The 27,465-nt window shown below is 37.5% G+C and overlaps 1 protein-coding gene across 2 annotated transcripts in view; it reads right to left on the bottom strand.

Moving 5' to 3' along the window:
* Positions 1–27,465, bottom strand: part of SOX6 (SRY-box transcription factor 6) — a 489,234-nt gene that overhangs the window by 44,878 nt on the left and 416,891 nt on the right. For both annotated transcript variants that reach the window (XM_077761053.1, XM_077761054.1), the window contains one exon: positions 25,558–25,745. In XM_077761053.1, coding sequence (XP_077617179.1) covers positions 25,558–25,745 — 188 coding nt within the window. The remainder of the gene's footprint in view (positions 1–25,557; positions 25,746–27,465) is intronic.

Genomic DNA, 27,465 nt, shown 5'->3' with positions numbered 1-27,465 from the left:
CCACAGAAGAGGTCTTGTCACTTCATCCCAACTCTAAGCATTAATGTTTCTCCAACTCCGGGAATTTTCCCCAACTAAAAGTGAAGACTTCCCTGCAAAAGCAGCTTTACCCTTACACAACCTCCCTTCCTGCCCTCTGTTCACATCAGTACCAATTGGTCAGTACTATCTGCCTCACTTCACTCCTTGCCCCTCCATGCTCAGTCTATCATCTAGTCTTGCTGATTCTTCTCTCACAGAGTCTCTTGCACAGGTCCCTTCCCTCCATTCCCCTCATCATCACTAACTGCCCCTGCACTCACACCCACACTCTTAGATCACTGCTGTTCCCAACCCTTCTGGGTGCTGGGTACTTTCTACCTGCTTTTGACACTGCCTTCTCAGTCCCCCTATGCACACTCTTCTCAGGGCTCCACTTCATAGCTCTGATTTAAAACATTCAATGGCTTCCTGCTTTCTGTTGCATTCCATTCAAACTCCTCGATTCGCTTTCAAGTCTGTCATACGCTGCCTTCCACACATCTTCTTAAGCTCCGTTACCTACAACTTTCCCATCACACATCCTCTGCTCCAGGTGGAAAAGAACAGGCCTTCCCATAACACACCATGATCACATCTGCTTTTTCTTCCTCACTGCTACTAGGATAAGCTTCCTACTCTCTTCCTTCCTCACTTATTTAGAAAAGCCCAAGCTGCCTGTGAACTCTACAGCCTCTCTGAGCTACCTGCTTTCTGATATACAAAAACTCTTAGTCTTCCCTCCATAGTTGGCCCCTAGTTATATACTATCTTAAGGAATTGAGCTTTGGTTCATATGTACCTCCAAGTCTTCTCCCAAAACATTATAAGATTTTTCAAACTAGGGGTTTGTCTTACACCTTTTCTATATATCTTACACAGCATTTATTATTAGTGCCCATAAATACTTTAGGTTTTACAAGGCCACATAATTTATTTACCCACATAAATCAAAAACACTCTGCAAATGAGTGTCCCAAAGAAGCAAGTTTGTGATAGAGAGGTTTAGACTCAACATTCCACTTGTGGTGATGTCTCTTTGGTCAATAATAATCAAGACAAGGAAATTTAAAAAATCTTAAATATTTTATTAAAAAAAAGAGAAATAAGCAATGTTAAAAGAACACAATAGAAGAAGACATGTGATGATATAACTTAATAGGAAAAAGAGGTTTTTGAATCTGACTTAAAATTTCTGCAATGTGGCACTTGAATATTTGTGCAGTCTTTGCAAATTACGGCAAAAGAAGACATGACCCACCACAAATACTTGGCTTAAAAAGCAGTGAACATTTGAAAGGTCTCTGTCTCTCTTCTCTTCTCTCTCTCTCTTAAGCAGGACAATGCTAAGAATAATGTTGAGAGAAAGAGAGTCTGTATCTTACTCTGAAAGGCTTGCTCTAATTCCTTGCTCTGGACCTATCTTGCCATGATGTGATTCTCAAGAACCATTACTTAAGCACATACATGGTTTCCTTTTTGACTTGACAAGCTCTATCACTTTACTAGCCTTTATTTTATATCCTTTATTATACATTTTGGTAATTTAATGAGGGATCAAAACTGTAGGCTTTACATTAGAAAGTAACCACATATGCTTTGAAAAAAGTGATTCTTGTCAGGAAGGAGTTATTTTGGAGGTCCTGGGATTGACTTTCATAGTGATATTTCGATGGTTGTAGAGTCAGTAATCATGATAATAAAGACTCTGGTGGGGAGAAATGAGGGTTATTATTGAACTTCACTGTTAAATGACATTTTGTCAGCTAAAACTATTAAATTGTCTAGCTTTAATACACCCCTAACACCAAAATTGTGCTAGGACTCATGAATTAATTAAGGCCCAAGTTTTCCAACTGGGTTTGTCCCCATAGCACAAACACATGTATTGGAGGGGAGGTAGGAAAGAGGCTCACTTACTGACCATGTACTATGTGTAAGGGTCAGTCTAATGAGTATTTTCTTTAGTCCCTACACCAATACTACAATGAAAATACTATCATTTCCAGTTTTACAAGAGTAAAAGGTGAGGCTCAGAAAGATTTTTTTTTCAGAAAGATGGTTTTCTGTTTTATTTAAGTCACTTAACCAAAATTTAGATAGCTATTTGTGCTGAGGTGAGTTTAGGATCATAACTCTGCAACTTAATTACCATGTGATCTCCCTGAGCCTGTTTCCTCATTTGTAAAATAACATAGAAAATGCTCATGCTGCAGGGTTGTGATGGTGAAATAGAGATTATATGTGTGAGTGCTTAGCAAAAATAAGGCAACTCATAAAATACCCACTTATGTTAAAGATATTATTTAGTGTTTGCTAAAGGTTCAAAGCTAAACACTAATGAAGACAGTGTCCTGATCTAAAGGCCAATATCCATTCTCCTGTATCAACAACGCAACTATATAAACAAAACTGCTTTCCTTTTTGTCCTGGTTGCTAAGCATCTCAGAACTAAATTTAAATCTCAACCTTAGTAACCATGTAGTACCTGGATCTTGTTATTCTGTACTTAAAAGCCTTCAGTACTCCCCGTCATCTGCATAAGGAGAACCAAACTTCTTTGTACAGCTTGTACAACCTTTTAGGATCTGGCTCCTGTTCTCCTCATCAGCCTTATGCTCTATGCATTACAGTTTACATTCTCTGTTCCAATAAGACGGAACTTCTTAGGGTTTCATGAACAACAGAGTTGTGATGTTGTATGGCATTCCTTCATTCTGGAATGCCCTTTCTTTCCAGATGACATCATAATTAGTCCTTTCCAGGACGAATTACAGTATTTCTTCTGAACAAACTTCTTTGTGGACTGCCTCCCACCAGCTCCACCCAGAAATGATCACTTCCTCTTTTATCCATCACCATGCCACGTTAATAGAAAAGGATGTTACAAAAATTGGTTTTAGGTCTGTTTACGGGTCTCCTCAGCTTACTTCTTTAAGGCGTGGTGTCTATTACTATCTTTACATAATGAGTGCCTCTCATGATGTTAGCACATACTAGGCACTCTGGTTGTTAAATCTTGATAATCCCAATAAAAGCATTTCCCTCTCTTCTTTTCTTTTAATTTTACTTTTAAATAACATTAAGTTAATTTTCAGATCTTTTTTGAAAACAGTGAGATACAGATGTTTAAAAGCTGGGTAAATGGAAAGGGAAGTGGGTATGTCAGTTGGACAATACAGCGATCTCCTGATCAGAGTTGGCCTGGCACTGAGATTCAGGAAGTTTGCCTAATTATTAATATTTGAAAGGACTCTATAAGACTGTTTCCTAAAATCTCAACCACCACCACAAACTTTGAATATTCTTCTTACACATTCTTACATTATATTGCTTAACAATACATCATTAACAATTCATTCTTTGAATTAGTTAATAATGCCAATATTTGGTGGAAGGGCAATAGAATAAGCTGTTAAACAAAATCATATCAATTTGTTTAATTCCTCTAGAGAAATAAGAATATAGAGAGAGGAAATAAGGTAGATGAAACCACATGAACAGAGATATAAAGCATTTCGTCAAGGGAGTTCCTTAGATACTGTAATCCCAAAGAAAATAGCTTCACAAGAGTTTGAGAATACCCAAACTAAGCAAAGATGGCTGTTAGAGACTGAGCTGTGTCCTCTTAAAATTCACATGTTGAAACCCTAACCCCTAGCACCTCAGAATGTGACTCCTTTTTGGAGATAGAGCCTGTAAGCAGGTGATTAAATTAAAATGAGGCCTTTAGGTTGGGCTCCAATCCAATCTGACTGGTGTTCTTAAGGGGAGGAGATAAGGACATGCAGAGAGACATTAGAAATGTTTGCTCACAGAGAAAAGACCATGTGAGGACACAGTGAAAAGGCAGCCGTCTGCAAGTCAAGGAGAAAGGCCTCAGGAGAAATCAATCCTGTTGGCACCTTGATCTTGAACTTCAAGACTCCAGGATTGTGGGGGAAAAATTTTTGCTGTTTCAGCCAACCGATTGTGGTATTTTGTCATGGTAGCCCTAGCAAACTAATACAATGCTTCTTCTGCCTTTTATGTCATAAAGTGTTCTTGTCACTACTCTAAAAATGTCAGTAAGGCAACAAATTTTAGATATGTAGTGCAGTTCTACTTACCTTAGAAACAATTATCTGGAAGCGTTTGCTATTATGATCTAGTAGTGGTTGACAACTCTGAGTGTTGACAACTCTATCTATCTATCTATCTATCTATCTATCTAAAATTCTTCAGAAGAGCAAATTCTTTGTTAAAAGGAAAGAAGACTTATAATGGCTTGCCAAACTTTTCAAAATTCCAGAAGATTCACACTTGAAGCAAGATATAGAATCAACACTGTTTGACTTAAGTGATCACCTCTCAGATCACCTCTCAGCATGCTGAAAAATGCCACTGGATCATAAGCTCCTTGGGGGAGGGGAACTGTGTCCTGATCCTCTCGATCTTCAGGGAGGGCTGTGCCCTGTAACCACAGGAGAAGTATGCGGCACATGCCTGATGAAATGAACTAATGTCTGCAGAGCTTCTTGTGGATATGTTTTATGGAGCTTTCAAAAACATTCTCAAATGATGTATGACAAGCTTCCCTCAGGATTTGAAGAGTACACCAAACTAAGCAAGTTCTCTCCCCACGCCCCTGGCAAGGACAGCACCCTGTGTATCTCCTGTAACATACACTTACACTCTTGTCACTGATCATCAAGTGATAAATGATAAAGTAGCCTTAACGCTGAAGATATGAGATCCTTTTAGGCTTGGGAGCCACTGAGTTAAATTAGTTTCATCAGGATTATAGTGCTTACTGAACCCCTTTAACCAAATGCTTTCTGTCTCATTCATATGGTTTTAATATGGTTTTAACCAATTGCAAGGTTATTTATAAGTTTGCAATTCCCAAGTAGAGTTATAAAGTGTTCAGATTTAAGCAAATCCAGTTGTGTGGCAGCCCGGCTCCTACTTATATGTGGTTTCCAACTTTGTATTCGTTTACAGAGGCATGATGCATATTTGTTCCTGAATATTCTCTGATTAACTGTTTGTTTCAGTAACAAGTTCACAAAAAGTTTCATTGTAAAAATTACACGCACACCTATTAAAATTGAACATATGATTTTAAAAACTGGTGAATTTTATCTCCACTTAAACCACCAGCAAGATTTTATTGTTCTAACATTCATCACATGAACAAAGAGTGCCAAGATAAAATTGATGACCAGCTAAGCAAATGTCTTTGTCCAAAATAATACCTTGGGAATTCTATTTTTTCAAAATCTAGGCACTTGATTTCAGACACCTATTTAATTTGCAACATGTAATTTTTATATTCTCTGTAGAAACACAGATGTCGTTTATTCAAGCTAAAGGCATCAAAGTTATATAAGCCAAGAATGGATATTTTCTTCAAAAATATACCTTCTACTTCCATTTCAGCTGGCAAGTGGATAGATTTGAAGATTCTCTTTCTCAAAACCATAAATACAAAATGTGGAAAAAAGTAAGGTATTGCCACCATATATTTGTTTTAATTTATGAGATATAGAAATATATCTCCTAAGAGATTTTCCTATAATGTAAAGAAATATGTATACTACCAAATAACATAGATCTTAAAAAGAAGAGAAAAGAAAAGTATGGGACATGTGAAAGCTTCCGTTGCTAGAAAGAAATGTAAAGGAATCTTCATTCAGAGAGCACAGAGCCCAAAGAGGTTAGGATGCTAACCCAAAGTCCAGCAGCTAACCAGTAGCAGATCTAGAATATACTTCTTAACCTTCAGACTCTTAGTCTCCTGCTCCTTCCACTGAACTATGCTAGTCCCTGATTACTTCATCTGTAAACTGAGGAAGCTGATCTAACTTATCTCTGTTGTTTCCTCCAGCTCTGAAATGTTATTCAGAGTCTGTGATCCTCGACTTTATTCTCTAGACACCTACACTCAGCATAACAGTAGTAAAATCACTGTGCTATGTCATAAAAAGTTTTTGAGCAATTATTCGTATTTTCAAAGAAATTGTTCAGAGATAATCCATTTGTCAAATAAGCCTTCTATTCTAAACCGTGGTCACATTTAGCCAAAAAGGACTTATTTGCTGCTTCTGAAATTCCATCTCCACCATCAGCAAAAGTAAATAGAATGGAAGGGACACAAAGGAAAGGGAAAGAAGACAAAGCAAGGAAAGAGGCAAAATCAGAGGGAAGACATTTTAGCCCAAAATTGGCCTAAAAATTCCTTATATCCCTATTTTGGCATTCATTATGGTAGCACCAGCACAGAATAAATCCCTTTCTATCTGAAAACAAAGTAACATCAATGCAAAGATAAGTGCCAAGAAAAGGGCTTCTTTTCAGAAAACAAAACAACAGAAACTTTATTAACTTCTTGATGCCAAGATTCTGTATATTCTACTGTTATTCTCCTTCTAGGAAACAGGAAGTATTCAGGTCAAGGGACGTCACAAATGACTTTTCAAATAAAAAATAAAAATAAGGATAACCCACGACTACGTCTGATTATTTGTAGAAAAACCTTTCTTTAAAGTTAAGTAAAATTAAAATTTAGAAACTATGCTTTCATTTCATGATATTTAAAAATTATTTTAAGATTGAAATTTTTAAAATGAGTTTAAAAGAAGAAGAAAATATTTAGGACCTAATTCAAAATAGTGCTCCAACGTGGTAATATTGTAAAGGACAAAAGATAGTGCCCAACTGTGGTGATATGTGTTAATTGTATGGTTTTCCAAAGATGTGGGAGAACTGATATCAATTACAGTATAATTACCATTACTTCCAACAGAGTTAACATGTAGTTACCACAAAATAACGTACAATTAACTGGTGTCACACTGCACACCAGACTAAATAAGATACAAATTAAAAATTCCCAAATGTAGCCATAATACTCTTCTATCTCTTAAAAAAAAAAAAAAACAGCAACTTTTATGATAATGTCACAGCATTTGTCTGGAACTCATAATTATTTAAAGAAGGAGAAACCATGACATATAAGTAGAAAGAACTACTTTTAGCTATACAGTGAAAAACTGCCAGAGAGGAAGATATATGCATCCACAAAAATTTAAAGTTAATAAGCTAAAGCTATTGTCAATAAAATTAGGATTTTCCTCATATGTCTTTCAGTTCCTGAAAATTAGGCAGCTATGTTTTTGTTTTTGTTTTTCTCAGCTATGTTTTAAAAGCAAGTTCAAGAATGTTCTTATTTCTTACTGATACCTAACGGTTTCTCCTTTATTTATCAAACATTGAACATCAACCCGCTTTAGCAGTGCTACAGAAGGACAGAGAAATGAGGACGTCTCTGTCTAAGAAGAGAGTTTACACCAAAGTTCTAATTATTTGCTATGCAAAGTGGTAAATCATGTCTCAGTAGGAGCAATTTCCTTATCAGGAGGTGAACCACAGGGACAAAGAATTCTCCCATTCAGCGTGAAGAAGTAAAATTCCTCCTTGGAATGTCTTAAGTCAGCAACAATAACATGGGACGTCTCTGCATGTTGCACGTGAGAGGGGCACGTGCGGGAACATGGACATGCCAAGTGCTCGTCTAGGTCTAATTAGAAAAGAACTGAAAATGGCAGAGTGCAATGCTGTGAAGCTGATGAGAGGGCAAAGGGAAAGTAACTGTATTTACAATACAGCCACAGTGTATCTGCTCTATTCCTTCCAAACATCTGGGCTTCCAATTATTTACTGAACTCCTGTTTAAGAGTTACTTGGGAATAGTGCAAACATTATAGAACAGGAATGTGCAAACTACTTCATGAAATACTTGTGGGACTGAACTCTGGCTGAATCTTGAACAATATGCTTGAAAACTGCTATGAGACTGTTATCTGTTAGTAAGCGTGTGAAAACCATGAAGAGGTTAATATGCTGGGAATAAATTTTGTAAACAGCAGCTATTAATACAGCAGACAATACTTTGTCAGAAATTTATGTTCTGCATATTTTTAAATATTTAGTTAATTTCCTATATCTGGCTTTTTTGTATTTAAATGCTTACTTGAGATTCAATGAGAATAGACACTTCTGTAAAAGACTGTGTGTCTTCTTGTGGGGATGAGCACTGAGTGTTATGTGGAAACTAATTTGACAATAAACTATTAAAAAATAAAAAAAATAAAAAAAAAAAAGACTGTGTGTCTTGTTTGAAGATGACATAAGCATGTGCCTAGACCCACAAAGCTTTGAGGGCAATTTGTTCCCTATGAAGTTGCTATTTTCTCTTTTTCTCTGATCGTGGAACTCAGAAATAGATGCCTTAGTCTTGCACTCTGGTCCATGTTTTACTCTATTTAATTCATGACCCTTTTGTTGGGCTCCGAGGGAAATCAAGCTGGTTAGGAAGGATGACAAGAGAACAATGAAGGGTACACCGTTATGCCATGTTACTTCCCCTTCTTCCCACATCACTGCTGCATTCCTCTGGTTATTGCAGCCTCAAAAAATGTGCTGATCACTGTGTGTGCTAGGCAACACTGCCAACCCTGAGAAGCTAGTATCCCAGATAGAGTACGTTATGCACGTGACGAAATGATGTACTCACCACATATTGGCTGTTTGTCACCAGAGAGCTGGCAAACAGCAAAGATGGGTGCAGGAGCTTATTGTGCCTTTTCACCGTGTCCACAAATGGCGAAAACAAAAACAAACAAACATCACCTGCTTCCCACAGCTGACCTTAATTGGCACAAACTTGAAATAGTTTCCATTTAAAAATATTTGGGGTTGGGACACCTGGATAGCTCAGTCAGCTAGGTATCTGACTTCCGGCTCAGGTCATTATTCTTATGATTCATAAGTTCAAGTCCTGAGTCAGAAGAGGCTGGAGCCTGCTTTGGATTCTGTCTGTCTGTCTGTCTGTCTCTCTCTCTCTGCCCCACCCTCGTGCTCTCTCTCTCTCAAAAGTAAATAAACATTTTTAAAAATTGGTTAATTTTTTAAAAATAATAAAAAATAAAATAAAATATATTTGAAGTAGAGCTTCTTAGCTGTTATTAGGAAAAAGGAAAGGGCTGTCATCTCCACATTTAGAAATTAAACACTGAAACACTTCTAATTTGATTTGAAATATTCGTTTTCCCTTGAAAACCAACTAATATATCTATAGCATTCAACCTTGGTACATTAAGTCCGTTGTTCTAAACGGTCATATACTTTTCCTTCTGGATAAACCAATTTGACTATAAACTTCATTCATTAGTATAGGTTTTTACTTGAAGACAAATCAGTATTAAATATTCCCTGAAACATCATCTCTAGATCATTTTTATCTGGTTACATTATTCTTTAAATTATANCCCCTGCTCACGCTGTCTCTCTCTCTCCTAGAAATAAATAAAAATATTTAAAAAAAAAAATAAATTATATGTTCACAGCAGTGGTTTTGGAAAACCAGTTTATACAAAACCAGGTGAAATTCACAAACTCTCACAGTGCTGTGATCTCATTGTATGATGCCGATCAGTAAACCCATCTACATAGCTAATTCTTAGTTCTCAGGTAATTCTTTGAGAAAAAATAAATGCTTCCTTTAGACTCCAGAGATCTTTGGTACAACAGACCTGATTTATTTCAAATAGATTTCACTTCCTTTCTACATCCTCTCCTTCTCAGTACCACCCACAAAAATGATAAACAACAAAAAAAAATTTTTTATGGAAAAAAAAAGTGATGACATGCTACTTATTTATGCTATCAGCCTAAGGCAGCTTTGAGTACCCTACCCCCCAATTCCAAGGAGGCAGGAAGCACATGGCATAAAACTTTCTTTCTAAGCAGAAATCACTGACTCAGTTACCCTGCTCCTCACATAATATGGCCCACACTCAGGCTCGGTGACCAACAGCATCTAATAAATTGTGAAGTCCTTTTACACACTGAGGTCATCTGTGAGGTGTGATCATCCTAATTTTATAGAATGTATCAAGGCTCAGTGAGATGAAAGGCTTCCCCAAGATCACACATATGGTAGTTAAGAGTCAGAGGTAGACAGAAAACAGATCTTTAGACTTAAAGCCCACACTGAATTCCTTCTACTACTTTGCACAGCTTAACTTATGAGACTTAACTTGGTTTTAGGTGCAAGTCATGAAATCAGGAAGATCAGGATCCAAGCTGGCTTCCAAAGCTTTGCAAGTCAGTATGTATTTTATGAATTTAACTTTCTGAAGCTATCCAGGTCTAAGACTTTACTGTATTGCCATGTAAGTAAATATCAGCATTAGATTCCGTATTATTTTGTACTGGTTGTCTCTCCACCTTCCTAGGCTGTGCTACCTCCTTCACATAGGGTTAATTCTTATGCAAAGTTTTAAAGACCCTACTATTGGAGATGCACATTTGGGAGCCTTTGTTATACAGGCCAGGCAGTGCAGGTGGTACACTCCACTCGAGAGCCCTGCTGTAGCTGTATGCAGAGACGGGCAGCTGCCCCTTGTAATGCTAAGAGTTCAGAGAAAAATCTTCACCAATGGTCAGAGACTGCACCCTAACTACAATAAGCTGCAAGACTGCAGTGAGAGTGGGAGGTGAGAAATGAAAGAGGGAGGAAAGAGGGGAAGAAGGAAAAGAGAAGGACAGGGAAACGGATGGGAATGTGGAGAGAGATGGCAAGACAGGGTAAGGAGGAGGTTAGGGGCAGAGAAAGGAAAAGAGAGAAATATACTCTTGCACATGTAAGGAGGCAGAGACAGAAAAGAACAGACTGTGGGAAACTGATCAACAACATCCACAAAAGAAGATAGAAGAGAAAGTGGCAGGAAGGCAGAACAAATTGGGACGGCTAAACGAGACTTCAAAATTGTTCTAATTTGTTCTAGTAATTTCTCGTAAGAAGCAACTCTCCTATGATGTGAACTTCCTCTCTCTGGGAAAGGTCAGACACACACAAAAGCAGAGAAAGACTCATATGAAAATAAACTTTTATCCTCATCACTATTTCTTCCAAATTCTGGTCCCCAGCCACAAGCAAGCAATCAATGAATAATGACTGAGCATTTAAGGCTCAGTGTTAGTGGGACAACAAAGAGTAAGACCTGGGCTCTTCTTTCAGGCTAATCATAGTAACTTAACAGTGTGGTGCAGTGGAAAGTATAGAATTTATACACAGATGAGCTGATATCAGAAACTATAGAGTTACCTCCATGAAATTCTCATTGTTTGTTTTTTGTTTTTAAATCTGTAATGGTGGGTTAACAGGAGATAATAATCTCTATTGCATAGGACTTTTATGAAAATCAAATAAGGTTTTTTATATAAAAGTACCATCCATAAATGTCTATAAAATTTATGTTAATTATTTCATATTTTAGTTTGGATTTCTACCTATACCACCTTCAGGTTTCTCCCACTGAGAAGATAGTCACCTATCTATTACTTCTACAGTTTCAATATAACAAACAGGTTGACTCTCTACAAGCCTTTTTATATGGAGAAATACACTCAGTTTACCTCAGCTACCACTGCCATTATTATTACTCATTCTCTCTCTCACACACATACTCTCTCTCTCTCGCGCTCTCTCTCTCTCTCTCATATGCACAAACTCTGGGCTAAATTTCTTAATCAGGCATTCAAGGCTTCCATCATCTGAACCCTGCCCCTTCTCTGACCCAGAACCCACTTCTCTCCTGAATGAACTATCTTTCAGCTGTTATTCCCCATAGGAGACCCATGCCTCACCAGAGTTATGCTTGGACACTCCCTGCTTGCTCCTCTCTGCACCCTCCACCCTGACTGTCTTTCTTTGAGGCATTTCAAGTCTTTCCCATGCTATACAACTTCTCTTTCTACCTCAGTGATTGAAGGGTATCTTTGCTCTTTGTGGGCTTAATTTACCTTGCAGCTCCTTTCACTCATTTGGCCCTTGGACCCCACCCACATTGTCAGGTTCTTTTTTATCTATCTTTCCTATCTTCCAATCATTATATATTTTTCCCTTAGGGCAGAAAGGGACTAGTCAATTTTCTCTGGATCCCAAGTACCACAAGCCCCACATATCAAACCTCAGATGGTGTGTATGTCCTACTTAATATCATGTTATGTCATATGGTTGCAAACAACAATAAGGAAGAATGTTTGGTTGCAACTACATTACTTCACATACATTATCGTGTTTAAGCTTTTCCACAATCTTATATTGTCTAATCATCATTCTTACCTTCCAAGTGAGTAAACAAAGGCTCAGAAAAGTAATAGGCCCCAGATGGTGCAGCTAGGAATACATGTGGTGGTAAAGTGAAAAGATCAGCTATTAGTCTGCGAAGCTGACTTCTGGACCTTGATATGACTGATTTCCAAGGGTCCTGTTCTTTCTTCCATTACCAATGTTCTTCCTAAACTCAGGGAAATTATTTTACAACATCACATTAATGGTCTAGAATAAGAAAGATGAAACTTGCTACCAACCTCCTTTGTAAGGGTGTTATTAAAGTAGAGAACTCATCTTCTTAAAAGAATAGAAAGTCTTGATAAGCTGATATAATTTTTTAATGTTTAGGGTTTCTTTTGAGGGAGGCAGGGCCAGAGAGAGAGGGAGACACAGAATCCAAAGCAGGCTAAAGACTCTGAGCTGTCAGCACAGAGCCCAATGTGGGGCTCGAACCCATGAACCACGTGATCATGACCTAAGCTGAAGTTGGGTGCTTAACTGACTGAGCCACCTGGGTTCCCCATAAGCTGATGTAATTTTTAATATGAGTTCACTAAAATGCCTCTTTAAACTAGACATTTGCCTTACTGTCCCCATTTTACAGATGGGAAAATTGAGATTAATCTTAATATTAATATGAATATAGGCAAAAGGATGCCAAACTTACGTTTTTCTTTTCAAAACATTTATATTGACCCTAAGTATGGGAAGGAAACAATTTTAGAGTGATCTTCTTGGTTGAAAACTAAAGGGGACTCTTAGAGCCTAAAAGGTAAAAGGAACTAATGCTACAGGGCAATGCATTTCACAAGACACTATTTCTGTTGTTTCAGAACTAATGCTATTGACATCATTTATAAAAAGATATAAAGAGCAAATCAGGGTTGCACCAAAAATAAAAGCAAGCATTTCCATCCATAGTGGGAAGACAGCACTTTGGGAAATTCTAATCTTAGTTGCAAATGTCAAAGATTGCAAATTGGATCTTAGGCTAAAAGTGAACTTCTGTCAATGTGCTTCCAATGGCACATTTTTGACAACCAGATTTAAGACAATGTGGAGAGAGGAACAGTGATGGAAAGAGTGCATAAAGTACATCCATGTGCAGAGTTTTCATACATACACTCTATACCCAGCCCTATGCCTATAAGCTGATAATGAAAATAAGGAAGTATATCAATACCTAATCCATTAAAAAAAGAGGGCAGAACACATATGCAGAGACTTACACAGATAAACACACAGCCATACCGACACAGACATATTTAGGTCATACAGACGTAGGCAGATTAGCACTCAGGTTCAGAGAAAGACACAGACAGTGGCCCACCAACATACTTATAGACACACAAACCCAGGTAGACAGACACACATTTAGATAGACCCACAGACATAAAAAGATATTGACAAATACAGAGGTACACTCACAGACAAACTGTCACACAGATAGACACATAGCAGACACTGACTTCCACAGATGTAGACAGACTCAAGGGCAGACACATATGGACATGCACACATACATGTGCATGCACACAGGTTGTAGGCACACACACAGAAGTCACACTCAAGAGATGGAAAGTTATACACAGGAAGCAGAGACTCCCCACAGACAGACAGACAGACAGACAGGCAAACTCACACAATGAGAAAGGTACAAATAAGCCCTCACAGAGATGCACACACATGTAGCACACTCACACATTCATGCACACCCACATACATTCACATAGAGCTACAGCTAATATGAGGTCTCGAAGCTTGTATTCAGGGCTCACCGGGACATGTGCGCAGGGGTTGGTGTTGGGGAGGAAGGTGAAGTCCGTCTGCTATTGTGGGAAGGATGTGAAATTTGAAAACAGGAACTTTGAAGAGCCTTAACTTTGACACTACATGTGTGAATGTAAGCAAATGATTTCAGCTCTTTGAACCTCGTCCTTACCAGTAAAAGAGGAACAATAAAAATTATAACTCTAAGAATGGCTACTAGAGTTAAATGTTAAAAAAAAAAAACCCAACTGTGAAAAATGTTTTTCAAACAATGAAAACCACTGAAATTTTCATGACTGTGATTATTATTATACCATGCTCCTAAAACTGCAACCAGGAAAAACATGCTGTTAGGAAAAGGCAGAGTGGAAGTACTATTTTTGAGGAGTATTTTATCTCAAAGGCAGTGAGATCACACAAATTATAGAGGTTGGATTAGAGAAAATGAGGTAAACTTATTCTGATTCTGGAGGAATGGAAATCAAATTTCCATTTTTTGTAGGATCCCTAGAAATCCAATGACAGAGCAGACATTAATCCCCAATTCTCAGGACAGAAGTCCCTAAGGAAAATCTTTCAGACATAAGGAAGCCAGCATCTGTGAAATGGGACACCAAAGCCTGAAGAAAGTTCCCCGAGGCGTTAAGCAGAGCACCCTTCCTCCCAGTTCAGGGAAATCCAGGTGGGTCCAGTTTCACAACAGCATCCAGATAGTAAAATAAAATACAGTGTTTTTCAAGTGATAGCTTATGTTTCTCTGAGAAGTCTAAAAAAGGAGAATCTAGACAGGTTCATTTTAGATTCAGGAGGCACTTTGTATTGGCTCAAGGAGCTTTATGATAACTTAGGAAAACAGTTTAGAGTCTGTTCAGCCTTGCTAAGGTTGTGTTTTAAACTGAACCCATCTTTAAATATTCAAGTTTTACTAGGCTTTTAAACATGTGATTTGTTGGGGTACGTGGGTGGTTAGGTTGGTTAAGTGTCTGACTCTTGATTTCAGCTCAGGTAATGATCTCACAGTTTGTGAGTTTGACCCCTACATTGGGTTCTGTGCTGACAGCATGGAGCCTGCTTAGGTTTTTGTCTCCTTCTCTCACTGCCCCTCCCTCACTTGCTCTCTATCTCTCTCACAAAATAAAAATAAACTTTAAAAATATGACTTTTCATTTAAATGATCTAATCCTTACCTTTAAACACTCTGTAATCAAACGACTTCAAATGTATTTTTTTTGTTTCAACTGAGAATCCTAACTATATATTTTTTCTTTAATGTGCATTTTTATTTTTTTTAATGTTTTTATTTTTATTTTTGAGAGAGAGACAGTGAGAGCCAGGGACGGGCAGAAAGAGAGGGAGACACAGAATCTGAAACAGGATCCAGGCTCTAAGCTGTCAGCACACAGCCCGATACGGGGCTCGAACTCACAAACCGTGAGATCATGACCTGAGCCAGTCAGACGCTTAACCGATTAAGCCACCCAGGTGCCCTTTTAATGAGCACTTTTAAAAATAACTGAAATATTCCTGACAACATGTGTTTTGAATTTTCTGCAATTCAGATATTTTAAATTTTTTAATAGATTGAGTCGGTTCTAAAGGCCATCTAGGTGGAACTGATCTAAATTGGAGGTTGAGAATTCTTAAGAAGTACTTTAGGGATTTCTTTATGTGGGGTGATACAGTGTTAAGTCACTTGGCACTAAATTGACACTAAATTTGTAACATCCTTTCTTTGTATATTGGTTGTCTTTCCACTGGGAAAGTTCTACTTCCATGACATTAGGACAGGCTCTCAAGAATCTAGGGAAGATTTAAATAAATTTCAATTGGAGGTTTGCCTACATAAATGCTCTGGTAAATCCCACAAAAGAGAAGGGAATAGATATTTATATATTTTTATGCATACAAATATTTTGAATTATGTATATATTATTTATTATATAGTTATGTATTATTTATTATATATATTTATATATGTATATAATATATATATACATATATAAACCCACGACCTTGGGTTCATCACTTGAGTGGAAATCAAGAGAGTAGGATGCTCAATGGACTGAGCCACCTAGGTGCCCCAAGGCTCTGAGATATTAACTGAGTAAAGATAAAGCCGGGGTTGAACACTGGGTATCTTTGTACCATACATGTCCAGTACTGTGCTTTGTGTATAGTAAGTACTTAATTAAAATGGAATGGAATTGAAAAATAATGTGTTCATGGGATAAAGAACACAGCGTCAGTCATGAGACCCAAACTAAGGCAAAGAAAGCTAGGTAAAAATGGATGGATTTAAAAGGTAAGTGACAAGGTCTGTTAAGAAACAGCTCTGCAAAATTAGTATAGTTCTAAAACTGAACATTGTAGGAACATTCTTGAGGATGTTTCAAGCTTCTATGTAGACCCATAGAAGAAAACCCATGTTTCTCCTGAGAAACTATTTCATTTATATAGTACAAAATTTTATATAGTAGTAATTTTTTTATATAGTAGTAGATCTTATAACACCTCAATTTTTTTGCCTCATTACCAGGAAGCTCACAATCAAGTCTGTGGCCCATCTCCAGCAGCTATGTAAATACAAGAATTTTGTGCACTATCTCAAGTTTTTACCTTGTTTTATTGTATATATCAATGCAGACCACCCCAAGTTATTTTTGCATTAAGGTAAGGTATAAATATAAGTAATATCATTTTATTAACTTTTTTTGCTGCTTAATTTAAATAGAATCAAACTAATAATCATTTCTAAGTGTACAGAATGCTTGATCCATAAGGCTGTTCTTGAAGTTCAGCGAATGTAATTAAAATACATATTGTATGTTATGTATTTCATGATCTAGAATAGCGTGTATCTGAAGTATCCCCACTGGCAATGTCAAAAACCCTTTCAGAAGGGTCAGTAGATCAAAACTATTTTCATAACAATACTAACACATTATTTGCTTATTCTCCAATGAGTGTGAAATGGAGTTTCCCAGAAGCTACATGACGTTGTGACACAGCAACACATTAAATGCAGAAGCAGGAAGGAAAATTGAGCTGTTCTTCCACTAAGTCAGACATTGAAGAGATTTGCAAAAACCTAAAACAAAGCCATTTTTCTTACTGTTTTTTACTTTGAAAAATATGCTTAGTGCTCAGAAGTGTTATTTATATTAACATCTAATAGGTTTATAATTGTTACTTAAAAAATAAATATCTTGTTTAATTTTCAGTTTTAATATCTCCTGTGATAAATATTGATAAGTATGCCCCATGTAAATAGAAATTCCTTGGGGACTTCAATAATTTTTCAGAGTATAAAGGGGCCCTGAAACCAAAACAAGTTGAAAAGAGCTAATCTAGAAGGGCTACGGGTTTAGATCTAGAAAGATTAAGGGTTAAAAAGTACCTGCCATAGTGATAGGTTAGGTCTAGAAAAACCTCACTGCTAGTAAATTTGCTCCATACATGCCCAAACTGACAACTCTTTATGTGAAGTTATTAACTGGGATACATCGAATTTGAACCCTTTCGCTGGAAGATCCATTAACTGAACATGGGCTTTTGACTTAAAACACTTGTAAACAAAAACTTAAAGTCTTATATTTGCTCCTTCCCCCACCACTATCCCTAGGAAGTATCTTAAACCTTGTAAACCTTGTAAAAAAATATAAATTCTCACCATTCTTTCCACTTAACGTGCAGAAAAGTAAGGAGCCAAACAACTTTGTTGTTGTTTTTTATGAATTAGGTCTTAAACTAGTAGCTAGGCAACCAATCAAGTAGCCCTGACAACAGAATAAAAGGAGCCCAATGATTATATTCAGCCAGGAGCCTATACACAGCACTGCATAGTTGCCCAATGTTCTTGGTTCAAATGTAAAATCTGACATTAATAAAACTTAAAGTTTTTTTTCTAATATTTTAGCATTTTTGATTTACATATGCTGTTTGAGAAAACCACTATCACAAGTATAAACAGAAAGATTCTTTACAAGGAAATATACATGAAGCACATATATCTAAGTAGACCTATCTCATGATTTTAGCATTCACTTCATTAAAATTTATGTTTGAAACTCAGATGTATGTCTTGCTTTAGATTTTAAGTAAAGTCACCTTGTCAATCTCACAAAAATGCAGGTAACAAATGAGACACTGGACACAGGGAATGCTGGCGCAAAGTGATCTAGAGTTTGTCTTAGTTTCTTGATCTGCAGAACAAGGATAGTAATACCTACATCCCTGAATTTGGAAAGGTTCAAGAGATATATGTAGTACTGTTTCTGAAACTCAGAAGCACTATAAAAACAAAACACATATATTGTCATGATGTGAAAATTATGACATAAATGTCTGTTTTTATTTATTTATTTATTTTTCTTAATGTTTATTTATTTATTTATTTTTAACTTTATTTTGAGAGAGAGCACACATGGGAGGGGTAGAGAGGGGAGAGAGAGAATCCCAAATAACCTTCTCACTGTGCAGAGCCTGACGTGGGACTTGAACTCACGAACCATGAGATCATGACCTGAGCTAGTATCAAGAGTCAGGTGCTTAAGTGGCTGAGCCATCCAGGTGCCCCCATAAATGTTTTCTAAAAGCCAACTACTGCTCTGCTTTGCAAATGAGGAATTTACAATTAGAATTTGATCACTTACTGTATAATATCTAATGTGTCCAAAACCCTTATGGCACAAGCTGTTGTTATCTTGGGAATAGGTTGACATAGAAAAAAACACTGCAATGGAACATACGAGTCAACTGCTTACAAAAACAACCACCCTGATTAATCAGTACTATGTACACGTTTGGAAACAACACCACCTCACTAGTCTCTGTGCTGTATAAGAATCTCATTCATTCCAAACACACCTTGCTAAATAATTTGCTCATAATACCCTTTCGCTTATTGTTGCATGGTTCTATTGTTCTTCTGTCTGAACTCATCCTGTCATAAACAATGAATATCTGAATCAACTGTATATATACGTAACAAAGAGCTGTGGCAACTGACAATGTGAAACAGAAAACATCCAGTATGTTTTTCATTTCCAATAAAAGGGGGCAGTATTACATCAGCGTAATACTGATGTACTCTTCTGATATTTTTGCAAAGTATGGTTGAGGAGCAAGAATCTACATTTGCAAAAATTGAACAACTGCTTTTTATGAACAAACAGACAAGTTTACAACGTGTCAGAGACTGAATGATTATTTTCCCAATAACTTGATTGAGAAATGTATATGTACATGAGATGTATATATAGTTATCAAGAATCATGTTAAATATTTTCAAATATAATAGATTGAAACTTTGGTTTTTGGAAATATATGAAAATCTATAATAAATTAGTAAGGACAAAAGCTTCCTAGCACTCTAATATAATCAAATTTGAACATTATCATGTTGGTTATGGCAAGATTCTAGCAGGTGGCCAGTGTATACAAGTTACTCTAAGAATGAAAAAGAAAAATGGGTATCTTGACTTTGTAAGAAGGTGCTGTCAACTTTTTAGTAACCTTCCACGCTAAGACATTTTGGCCCCAGGGAGCAGTAGGTTAACTCCTCCACCATTGGAGAATATCAAAAAGTGAAAATTTAACAAAATTAACAATGATTTGTCAACCTGTCTGAGGTCTTAAGGTAAGTAAGGACCTAATATTAAATGAATATCCCCTCTGTCAGATATGTGCTCTACATATATTTTCCCTCAAAGTAATCCTTCAAGGAAAGGGTAATTACTCCATTTTATAAATATGTTTATTGAGACTCCCAGATGTTAAGTAACTCACTTAAGTAACACAGCATAGGCTGCTTCTAGCATTAATCTTGGAAACTGAGTCCCAGGATTACTCATGCTCTTTACAAAATACTGTGTGGCCTCTAATTCTATTACTATTTCACACTTAGCCTCCACTTCTGCCTCTTCATCTATATAAGCATCATTCAACCTTCAGTTTTCTGACTGATACCTTTCCAGAGGCTGAACCAGTGGACCTCATGTTAGAGAAGAATGACTTATCCAGACAGGAGGTACAGGGAGTAGGGGACTCAGTACTTTTCTGCTGCATAGATGTTTATTTTTATTTTGTCTGATTCTATCAAAGTTTTGAGATTGTCAGTGTAAAAAGTACTTTTATGTGTAATAGCCTTAAAGATCTCATAGGATATTAATAAATGAGTCTGGCACAGTTCTATAAATAAGAATGTCATTGTCTGAGAATTAGGAAAGCTGAAATCTAATTTCTGATCTGCCATGAATCCACTATGCAACAATGGCAAGTCACTTTTCTTTCTCCGGGCCTCAGGTTTTCCTTCAGTGAACTGAAGTGATTGGGCCAGATCAAATGTAATGTTTCTTCCAGTTCTTTCTTTGCTTTTAATCCCATCAATGTACTTCATAGACAGTATGATAGGAGTATCCATGATAGCTTGCTTTGACACATGATAAGATCAAGCATTTTTCTTAAAAGATTCTCAGGAGTTGAGGGGAAAAGCAATTCAGACCACATGCAAGTAGATGTGTAATCTACCTATATGACCAACTCTGATCAGTAGGGAATCAATCAACTGGCTCATCAGGATTACTAAAATGAGCAAAATTACCAGATTCCCAAGGAAACATAATAGCTATTCAAGAAAGTTCTAACCAATTACCTTGTCAGTACTCAAATATCAGGAAGGTCAGAGAAGTTAGAGATTGCACTTTAGCACTGAAACAGCCCACTCTGCCTCACCTCTCTTCTGGACAGATGTCCTTAGCTGAGTTCTAAGGACATTTACAAGCAGTCTGTTTAAAATTCTGCTGTGTATTGTCATGACTAAAATACTTTCTATCTTAGAGATGTCAAAACAACAAAATTTGGTAAGCAATTAGTCTATAATATGATCTAATTGCACTCATACTTAGGGATAAAGATGGATGGTGTTCTTGACATGGAAAGCTAAAACCAAGGGCAGTAACTTAGACTTCTGCTGGCAGGACACTCACACTCCATGCATAGAAGCTATGTTGAAACGATGGAGCATAACAGCTCCTAAGGCGCCGTTACAGTCTATTGTCCCTACAATCTATATATTTAACAGACCCTAAATATCCTGTGAAACAGCCGACCGGAACAACTCCATTGATGCTGTTCTGGCCAATCAAGTCAACAATGTTTCATTTTAAAGGGCTAAAATCAGGATATACCCAATAAAGTGAAATATGCCATGGGTACACATGCATTCAGATGGACAAATATGTGAGTCTATATGTTATAAAGACACAAGCATCCCTATGTCTCTGTAATAAATATTTGTCCACACTTAACATACATATAAAACATGCTTTATATCTATTTAATGTTACTAAATGTCACAAAAACACTCCACAGTGGACCTTGTGGTGCTTTGCCCAGATCCCACCCTCAGGACTAAAAGATTTACTCTCTCACCTGCAGGGACTATTGTTGGTAGCCAGCTGTCAGCTACTGGCCCTCTTTCACATTGCCTCAGCTAAAGAAAGTCANTGAGTGTTATGTGGAAACTAATTTGACAATAAACTATTTGTAAAAAAAAAAAAAAAGAAAGAAAGAAAGTCACCTCACCAAAGGTCATGTCTCCTGCCCAGGGTAGCTCCCATCCAATGACTGGTTGACACCAGTGTGTAAAGGCTCACCCCCTCCACCCAATTCAGGACAATTCTGAATGGCCATGGCAGCCTCAAAGCCTCCTGTGGGGTTTGCTGAGGCTTGACTGAGACTGCATCATAAACCAATCCTGCTTTTGTCCTTTTCCTCCCATAGGTGGCAATGAAAGAGAGCACACCCCAATAAACATGCTCGCTAGCCTCAAGCTCACATCCCAATTCTCAAGGGACCCAAATCTGTGACACACTCCTCTGCAAAGATTGTCCAAATAAGAGAGTGACCAGTTATGCTTGACATGTTATAAGGTTTTGTGACAGCAACACCTTAAAAAACTCTCTAAAACTGTATTATGGGCATTAAAGACTAAATTCATAAATCTAATTTATGGATCTTTATATTTAAGATAATAATTCCAAAGTGAACTGCAAAGACACTTAAAATGAATTTGTCACAATCCATTTCACCTATCTTACTGCATATTATATATTTACCCTCTTTGACCTCAGAAGAAAATTTGATCCTCAGAAGAAAAATCAGTATCCTATGGACCATCATAAAATTAAGATGGATGTTTTGATTATAAGAGAGCCAAAGATACTGTAATACTGTTCTCAATTTACTCTTTTGAATGCATCCAACCTAACAAGCAAGGATAGATATCAGTTCTAGAAACTAAAAAAAGTCTATAAATGTACAAACTACATTCATAACAGTGAAGTTATTTAAAAGGGAGGTCTTATTAAGTAAAGCTTGTGAACTCTTCTTATACATAATGGAATATAACAGATTTTCCATTATGTTTGACTATTCAGTGCCCAAATTTCAACCCCAGTAAAGTCATCTACAGAGACAACGCCCTTCAAGGGTTTTCTGGTTCTGTAGAAACTACTTTTGCCATTTACCCTCAGGGGCTCAGTTATATTCAATGTGACTTATTTTAGGTCAAGATTGGATTTATTAGTATTTTTTCAATCATAGTCTAATCTCTCATCTCTCTCCTGTGTCTTCCAAAGCAAAATAAAATTTCATTATTTCAGAACCTCAGACTTCTCCCTCCCAAATAAATTAAGAAAAGTCAATGAGCAATACTTAAAATTAACCTGTAGTATTTGAAATTAGTAGTCTAACACACAACTCTGTGTTTATCTCTAATATCAGAATAGTAGAAGAGGTTTGGGGGCAAGACTTTTCTTCTTTTGTGGTCCTGAGACTTCACTCTATATGTAACCATAAGGGTTTAAGAACCCAGGAGGTTCTTAAAGAGGGGTTCTGCCTTCTGAAGATGAGGTACTTAGTTGACCAAGCAGATCCAGTGACTGGCATATATACCACGAGTCCCAAGTATACAAAAGTTTATGGCTTAATAGGCACCAAAAGACACACATTTCCCCAAACAGTTTTTCTCCAACTTGATCTGAGCCTCTCATCAAGGCTTGATCAAGGCAAAGAGGTCCAATAATCAATTTTTTATTGATTTTTTTATGTTAACATTAGTAAATCAGTGCAGTGAGGAATGACATAAAATTCCTTATTAAGCTTTGGGAAGTCAACACTTCCAGAGCTAAGCTTTCTAATCTATGTGAAGACTTCGACAATGTTCATATTTTGAGAATCCCATCAGACTTACACCCCAGCCCAGCCCTTGAACCTCAGCAGTCTGTTTGTGTGGCTAAAGAGTATAGGGGATCAATCAAGGATGAGCGGTTGATTTAACATGAGCAATGGCTCTGTATCCTACTGTAATTGGCTGAATTGTGTCCCCAAGATCGATGTGTTCAAGTTCTAACCCTTGGTATCTGTGAATGTGACCTTATTTGGAAATGGGGTGTTTACAGATGTAATGAAGTTAAAACAAGGTCACACTGGATTAGAGTGGACCCTAAATTGAATCACTTGTGTCTTTATAAGAAGAGGGAGATCTGGACACACACACACACACACACACACACACACACACACACACACACACGAGATAGCCATATGGAGGGAAGCAGAAACTGGGAGTGATGTAGCTGAAAGACAAGGAATGACAAAGCTTGCCAGCAACCATCAGAAGCTAGAAAGATGTAAGGAAGAAATCTTCCTTAGAGTTTTCAGAAAGAGTATGGCCCAGTCAACACGTTTATTTTAAACTGGCCTCCAGAACAGTGAGAAAAGAAACTTCTGTTCTTTTAAGCCATCTAGTTTAGTTGTTACAGTTTTAGGAAACTAATACACCCAAAATCTCAGAGTATCACATCACCATGCCTTTTGAAAAGGAAACAAAGAAAACACACAACACCATGGTTATAGCTATATATTCAAATACTCAAGTAACAGTACACATGACCTTATACTTGTGTCATGACTTTTTCCACATGCTAGTTTAAAACTGCTTCTAGGAAATAGGAAAGTGTAAGTTTATTTGAAAGAATAGAATCTCTATCACAGCACCCATGCTAGAAGTAGTAAGGATAGAAACAAAGCAGAGGCTCTTGGTTCTAACTTATAAGTTATAGTCTCAGCCTATACTGAATAAACATATGAATGGAAATAACTTTTTAAATTTATTCTAAAACTATTACCAAAGACACTACCCACTATCCTACTCATGTGTCCCTATACAGTTCTCATGTTTTAAAAAAAAAACTTTCAGAATGTGGCACTGGGAAAATACTGTCATCTCTTTAAAAAATGGTATGTTTCATTCATTCATCAGTTAATCAGAATTTTTCACCCAGTGTACTACAGTAGCCTCTTAATTGGTCTCCTTAGTTTCATGCTTTTTTTGTCTTTTTAAGTTTGTTTATTTTTGAGAGAGATAGGGAGAGAAAGAGAGAGAGAGAGCGAGCACATGAGGGAGGAACAGAAAGAGAGGGCAAGAGAGAGAAATCCATGCAGGCTCTGCCATTAGTGCAGAGCCCTGAGAGGGGCTCACTCAGGAAGCCATGAGATCATGACCTGAGTAGAAATCAAGAGTCAGATGTTCCAGGGCTGTTTCCATTCTTAACTTCCTACAGTCCATTCTTGCATATTGGTCAGGAGGATCCTTTTATATGTAAATCATATCTTGTTTGTTCCCTGAACAATACCCATCCAGGGATTCCCATCACCCTCAGAATAAAATGCAAAAACTTTCCAGGGCCTAAGACTTCTTGCAGGTTCCACCAGGGTTATCACTTTACTTCAGGTCCCACCTTGCTTCCTTCTCCTATGCTAGTTTTGCCACATGGATCTCCTTGTTGGCGGTTCTATACTCCAAGGGCCTCTTTATTTATCATTCCTGCTGCCCTGATGCTCTTCTCTGACTCATCACATCGCCTACACATGGCTTCATACAGGTCTCCATGAAGTGCTACTTCCTCAGAGAGTCCATTCCACACCATCAAAGAACAACCTGTAACTCCCCACTCCCTTAACTTGTTTCTATTTCTCTCATGGCATCTATTCAGCTCATGACTTTACTGACATTACATTATGTATTTAATTTTTAATTTCTTCATTGCCCTTGCTTTCCTACAGTGTAGGCTCAATGAGAGCAGGGATTTTTGTCTGATTAGTTCACTGTTGTATCTCCAGTGCCTAGAACAATGTCAACTACAGAATAAACACTTGATACATAATTTGTTGAATCAAAAAATAAATGAATGCATTTTGTAAGTTGCTTTAGTGTATTTTTTTGCCCTGGTAGATAGGGAACTTAGCAATAAATTCAATGGTGAGTCATAGTAAAGAGTAGCCTTCATCATGAGCATATATGCTTCTTCCTTCTTTTTAAGTATTCAGATATTCTATTCCTGTTCTAATAACCTCATATATTCCCTTTATTACAAAATATTTTAAATCTTTTGTAATGGGACAGAAATATACCAACAGGCAGGTAGTTTGGGTGCCATGTTGGGTGCCCGGTTGGGTACATGGGAGGCAACCCCACAGTAAGAGCCAGATGAGAATGAGCTAATGGGTCCAGCAGAGTCAGGAAGGAGGGAAGCAAGTTTTACCTTTTCACTCCTGCAGTTGTTCAGCCCCACATTGTTCATGGAAGACAGTTTCCCATCGACGCCATGTGGCTGCTGCTGCTGTTGCTCCCTCTGGATCTGTTCTCGCATCTTCCGAGCCTCCTGAATGGCTTTCATCACTGTATCCTGATCTCCAAACAGGGCAGGGGAGTTGAGACTGGACAGGATATCTGCATACACAGGATGCATGATTAGAAGCTTGTGAGCTTAGATGCTAACAAAATACTGTCACTGTCCAATCCCCTGTAGAATGCTGCATTCTCCAAATAAGAAAGGGGGCATGTTTGCTATTAAAGAAGCTGCAATACTATACATAGAGCACAAGAAAACCAAGCTGTGCTGGGTTTTTAGCCCTTGGAGGATACCCCCAGCACTCCAGTTAATCTGGGCTCAGTCAACCCACCTCCTCACAGATGAGGGTTCCTACATTCCAATTGTGTGTGTGTGTGTGTGTGTGTGTGTGTGTGTGTCTATGTGTCTATTCTGGCTAGATCTAACAATTAGTTGGGGAAAGTCAGGAAGAGGGAGATAGGCTAGTTGGGGAGAGTCAGAAAGAAGAGGGTAGGGAGAGGTACAGAGATGTCTGTGCAGGATGCCCGTTATACTGGGTATACTAATGCAGGAGAGCTGTTTCTGGCCCAGCAGAAACAAATTCTGTGAGGCTACATGTGTACATTAGTGACATCTTTATCTGTGTGCTCATATGTCCACTGCAGGAGAGAGGGGGTGGGAAGGAATACACTGCACTTTCCATTCCCCAATCACTGGCTGGTTAATGAAGCATTCTACTCATCATGCTGCCTCAGTTATTTACCAAGAGAATGACAACCCATTCCCTACCCCCAACCGAACACCCACTGCTCTCAGCTCCGTTTTTGTGATAGCGAGGCTATATGTGTGGGAATGGTTTTCACATCAGTACAAAGCTTCAAGTACAGTGAGAATAAATATTTACTTTCATTATATTCCATGCAACTCGGAGGGGGGAAAATGAAATTAAACTAATTCTCTTCTGTGTCTTGTATTTTACTATAGGTTAAAATTAATACTTTACATAAGCTTTTCCAATTTTAGACAGAAAGAGGGCAACTGCTTGCTGACTGATAGATTGCAGCTGCTGTGGTAAAGTTTAATGTGATCCACTTGTTTGTATCTTGATATGAACATTTCATAGCACATGTATGTGTGTATGTGTGCACACACCTTAGACAGGACAGAGAGAACCAGACTAGAGTCAAGCCCACACCACACATCTACATGTGTGCAATACATGTGCATATGAATGAGTTTAGGGAAAATTCCCAAGGCTGTCTATAGAAAATTATTTAGAAGTCAAACAATCACTTGTTAGGATTTAGAAAACTAATAACATTTTGCTCTGAAGCTCTTCTGATAAAAATAAAACAAAACATTTCTATCCAATATTGCCTGGACAAAATTGTGATTGCTTCAGCCTATGTCTAGCTCATGATCCAAGAAATATGCTCTGCTGAAGGATAAACTCCATAGAAGCAGGGCCTGTGACTTGTCACCTTTGTCCCTCATGATACTCAGTATATATAGCAAACAAATACTTTCCACACAAAATTCAGAAGTGGACTATGGAAAGGCCATTTCAGGATCAAGCCTAGTATTTATCCTTAAGTTGGCTTTTTATTTTCCCTTATCTCATAGCTTCCAACAATCCAGCAACCATATTCACGTGCTGGAAATGACTCACTTCTCTCTCCCATATGAGTATCACTGACTTAAAATGAGAATAGGCTGCTGCACGGATCCTAATGTTCCAAATCTGAATGAGAAAGAACTATGTCTCACCATTAGAAGATTCACTTAACCCCAGCAAAGTGCAGCAAATACTCCCAATTGTGACCTCACATAACACAGCAC

Source organism: Crocuta crocuta, unplaced genomic scaffold (genome assembly GCF_008692635.1).
Source record: "Crocuta crocuta isolate KB4526 unplaced genomic scaffold, BGI_CrCroc_1.0 scaffold233, whole genome shotgun sequence".
NCBI classification, from domain to species: Eukaryota; Metazoa; Chordata; class Mammalia; order Carnivora; family Hyaenidae; genus Crocuta; species Crocuta crocuta.
Note: the sequence above shows the minus strand (reverse complement) of the source record. Positions and strands in the feature narration are given on the sequence as shown.